The 4,827-nt window shown below is 29.9% G+C and overlaps 1 protein-coding gene across 1 annotated transcript; it reads left to right on the plus strand.

Annotated features, from left to right (window-relative positions):
* Nucleotides 1-1,863: 1,863 nt before the first annotated feature.
* On the plus strand, nt 1,864-2,070 carry BDBG_17165 (uncharacterized protein; the record flags this gene model as incomplete). Its single annotated transcript, XM_031724947.1, has 1 exon — nt 1,864-2,070. One exon carries the CDS (start codon nt 1,864-1,866, stop codon nt 2,068-2,070), a length of 207 nt encoding a protein of 68 aa, XP_031578662.1.
* Nucleotides 2,071-4,827: the final 2,757 nt, after the last annotated feature.

Raw genomic sequence — 4,827 nt, forward strand, 5'->3', positions numbered from 1 at the left:
TTTCAGTGAGATATAACAAACTCTCAATGAGATATCTTAAATCTCTGCTGAAATATATCAACTTTTCAGCAGAGAATCTTAGATAAATCTAAACTTTTCAGTGAGATATTAAAACTTATCTGATCAACTTAACTAATCATTTATTAATATAGAATCATATTCAACAGAAGAAGATAAAAAGCAGAGAAAGTTCAGTGATAATCAGATTATATAACTGCTATGAAGAGTTGACAATCTTTGACTATTTTTATGATTCATTTACTGCTGAAAAGTTCTTCTTAGTTTTTTAGTAAGTGCAGAGAATCATTGACTTTGATCAATTCTCTGAGTGAGGATAATGATATATGAAATATAAGTTAACATCAGTTTGAAAAACATCAGACTGAGAAACAAGAAACTGATTTTAAAAAATAGAGATATATACAAATCTGATAACTTAAGTCAAAATATTTGATAATGCTGATACAAATGAAAATTCCACTGAAGCTATACTGCAATGACAAGATATTCTGACATTTTGAGATCTTATAAGTGATGTTTCTGAATATCAATAAATTGTCAGAGATGATTTTACAGAGACAATTCAGAATACTCTGACAGTTAAAAAAAGACATATGATGAAAGATGTGCAGAAGAAGATGTGAAAAAAGATAAAATTTTCAGATGCACTTTCAGCAAAAGATAGATCTACAATGTAGAGTATTCAGCAACACAGAGAGTTCTGACATAACTTATTTCTATTTCAATATATTTAGTTTTCTATGAGTTTTATATATAAATTAGTTAATATATACTTTAATATATATAATTAAAATATACCTGTCTTGATATTCACTGATGAAAATTATCATATTCTCTAAAATTTGTATGATTATAACTGCAGCAGAATCACTGATTTCACTGCATCAGAAAATCTTCTTATTTATCTGAAATTCTGTAGATATAATTCTGACAGTATGTTAAACACTTGTTTCTGATTAATAGAAATGATTTTATATTCAAAATAGCTGTAGTTCATTCAATGATAGTTCACACAGAAAGTATTTATTCTGAAAATAAGATATGAATAAAATCTGTCAGATACACTGATTGATTGTGTTCAGAAGTCTTCTAGAATATGAAAGCATTCATTGCATAACAACATAAAAGAATCAATAACATATATAAAGAGAATGTCAACTTGTCATTCTTCTTTTCTTTTCTTTCTTCTTTCTTCTTGTAATCATATCATAATGCAAACATTGATTTACTAGCTCACTCAGCTCACTCAGTCTTTTCTCATCTTCAGCAAGGTTAGTATCCTGCCAGTTGTAATAGAAAGCTTTAAGAATCAAAAGTTCTAATATAAGATACAGTGTGTGCACAGTACAGTAAGAATATCAGTGAATCATCATGTCAGCATCAACAACAGCATCAACAACAGTATCAACAACAGCAATAACAACAACAACAGCAGTATAAATGATCAGCAATACTCTCAAGTGTACATGTGCAGTGGCTGCAAAAGCACAAGAGAAAGAGACAGCAATTAGGCTGAAAACTTTCAATCAGTCAGATATGTCAACAATGTATCAATATTGCATCTTATATATCTTTCTTCATTATAGTAATACTGTTTGAGACAAAGTTGAAGAAAGTATGAAGTCATGTTCAAACTGCAATTATGAAAAGAAAGATTGTGTGATATACTCTGATGAATTCAAAGATGAAATTGAAAACCTAGTCTGAACTCATGAGTTTTATCTTACTGTCTCAACAGTCATGAAGAAATCAGTCAAGTCAGTCATACTGAAGACAGTGAAGAATTTATTCAAGTAAATCAAGAAAGTAAAAACACATCAGCAGAAAGTAGAAAACTAAAAAATGAAGAGTATAGCTATTGTGTTGAAAGTCTCAGATACATCTATCAGTCTCACTGAAAAAGTCAAACTTGAAATTAAGAAGATCAAGTTGAATATTGAAAGAATCAAATTGAAGATTAAAAAGAAGAAAATCATTATAAAGAAGAAGAAAATTGTCATTGAAAAGACAAAATTAAATATTGAAAATATGAAGCTTGCTATTCAGTGAAAGATCTTGAGATCAGTTAATAATTATTATAAGAATTAAAAAGCAGTAATGAAGAATCTCATAAACTTAATCAACAGTATCAGAGAGAAAGTGCAGTACATTTTCATTGAAATGTATGAAATAATAAACTGATTTAAAATAATTGTCAAACTTCTCAGTAATACAGTCAATAAGAGCAGCAGTGATAAGAAATTTATTAATAGTGATAATTCTCTTTCTCTCTCTACAACTCTCACTAATCTCTTTATCACTGCTATCAATTCTTTTCTTCTCTTCTTCTCTAATCTTCTGACTCTGATAAGTGTTCTGAGTTCTCAGACTTATAAAATAATCACTGAAACAGTAAGTTAGAGTTAATAAAATGATTCTCAGATTTATTCAGAGATTAATAATTATAGAGACTTTCAAATACTCAGTATCTGATCACTTTAAAATCTCAACTTTCAAATGTCAGATAACTGATAACAGTGTCTCTCAGATTATGACTAATTTGTAAATCTCAATTCATAAGTTCAGTGATGTGATTAATGAGAGTAATATAACTAGAAATAAAGACTATGAAAGAAACTTAATTCAGTTAATTCAGAAGAATTTAGATAGAAGTGTCTGTGATTTTCAATAGAGAATGATACTAATGAATAAGACAGTTTTTAGAATTAGTGATTATATAGATTGAATTCAGCAACATTATCAATATAATAATTGATTTTTTCAGTTTATCACTTATTTACAGTAATTTCATCATTTATTCATCATTATACTATGATTTACAGCTCAGTGACTGTGTCATCAATTGAAATGATGAAACAATTATAATCCGGTCGTGTAATAACTCTACGTTCTTCCCGTATGATATTTATTTAGTGTAACTCGCGTAGATAGATTACTATGAGATAGTTAATCTGTTGTATTCATGTAGGAAGAGCTAGCTATATATATATTACATATGAGATCACGTGTAGGCGGAGCGGTCGCTACGGCAACGCCACTAGGGCGGATGCTACACCCCCCCTCGCATCACCATGCAAGATCACAAACACTATAATAAAGAATCAATCATCTCTTACAAATCTAGCTATGTCATTCTCAAATTCATTCAAATCATGCTACCTGCATTGAGTTTGTGTATTCTGTCTCTCTTCACCTGTAAAACCTAGTAAATCAAGGAATTGATGAAATACAATTATGTTCAAGAGTTTAGTCAATTCATCTGCTGTTATTTCTTCAGTTAAGATGTAATCAATTGAGATTATATTATTGTTCAACTGACTGTGAGTGTAATGAAATCAGGTGTCAATATACTTGCTTCTTGTGATGATTGCAGTCACTGTGACAAGATCAATTATCTTCTTATTATCTATCTTGATTGGCAGAGAGTCTTCTGTTTTAATAAAGCTCAGATTCATCATCATACTTCTCAACCATGTTACTTTATATACAGCGTTGCTCAACATCACATATTCAGCCTCATTAGAGCTTAAGAATACACAGGGTTGCTTGCTCAATTGTTATGAAATCAGTGTGTTTCTCAATTTAAAGATATAATCAGATGTAGATTTACAATTATTATTCAACAGATCAGTTCAATTGAAATCTGTATATCTGACTGATATATATATCATGTTCAGAAATTCATTCTTGAATTTCTTATCATCATTCTTCACATAGAATATGTCAATCTCATGTATTTCTTTCAAATATTGAATGACATGTAATAGAGCCTTTCATGTCTTGAAAGTGAGAGCAGTGTTCTTCTGCATCAGTAGAGATGCTGCATAGGTAATATTCAGTCATAGCTTGACAGCTAAGTATTGCAGATATCTGACATCATGCTGAAATTGTTACTTTGTAAAATCACTTTCTTTTTCAGAGACAGAGAAGTTATCTAGATGTAGATTCTTATTCATGAGTGTATAAACAGCAGTCATGTTATCTAGATGAACATCTTCTATCAATTCATTGATATAATATCAGAGTGTTAATTTAACTTCACTCTTCATATATTTCACTTTTATTTCTAGATATTTTGTGAGTTTCTTTAAGTCTTTGTGTGATTCAAAGGTTGCTTGAGCCAGCGTACAATTACAGGCATACGCCGGCTTCTTATATATCGTACACTAAATTAATTAGTGGCTGCTATGACCCCTTTACACTTGTAAGCAAGTTTGAAAGCGGCTGCATTATTATTCAACAGTTATACATTTTTTCAAATCACATCCTCTCTCATCAGATTCAGTCACACTCACATGATCATAACATCTGCCCTAGCTTCATACAGATTAGCACATCACTAGTGTTTGTGATCTTGTAATCTATCTCTGATTCAGCTAGTATTCTGTGTATACTCTTACAAAGAAACTTTCACTATATTATATTACTCATTCACTAACTTTTCTCATTCTTTAATTATCTTCTTTATCATCATCATCATTGAATGTTATTATCATTCAAGATTTCTACTTCTTCTTCTATTCAACTCTTTCTATCTGTTCATCTATCACATTATACACATTTCTGACAATGACTCTCTGTTCTCACAACAAGTGTCATCATAGTGCTCATACTGAGCAGTTTATTAGCAGTAAGTGTAATATGTTATGAAACATGATCAGAACTTGTTTATCTTCTAATAATTATCAGAATATATTATTATAAATAGTATATCTTCTTCATCTTCTTATACACTCTTGACTGTTTTTCTTCTCAGTGAGTTTCTGATCATATTTTCTGGCACAATTTTGCATAAACACATATACT

This window comes from Blastomyces gilchristii, assembly GCF_000003855.2.
Source record: "Blastomyces gilchristii SLH14081 genomic scaffold supercont1.9, whole genome shotgun sequence".
NCBI classification, from domain to species: domain Eukaryota; kingdom Fungi; phylum Ascomycota; class Eurotiomycetes; order Onygenales; family Ajellomycetaceae; genus Blastomyces; species Blastomyces gilchristii.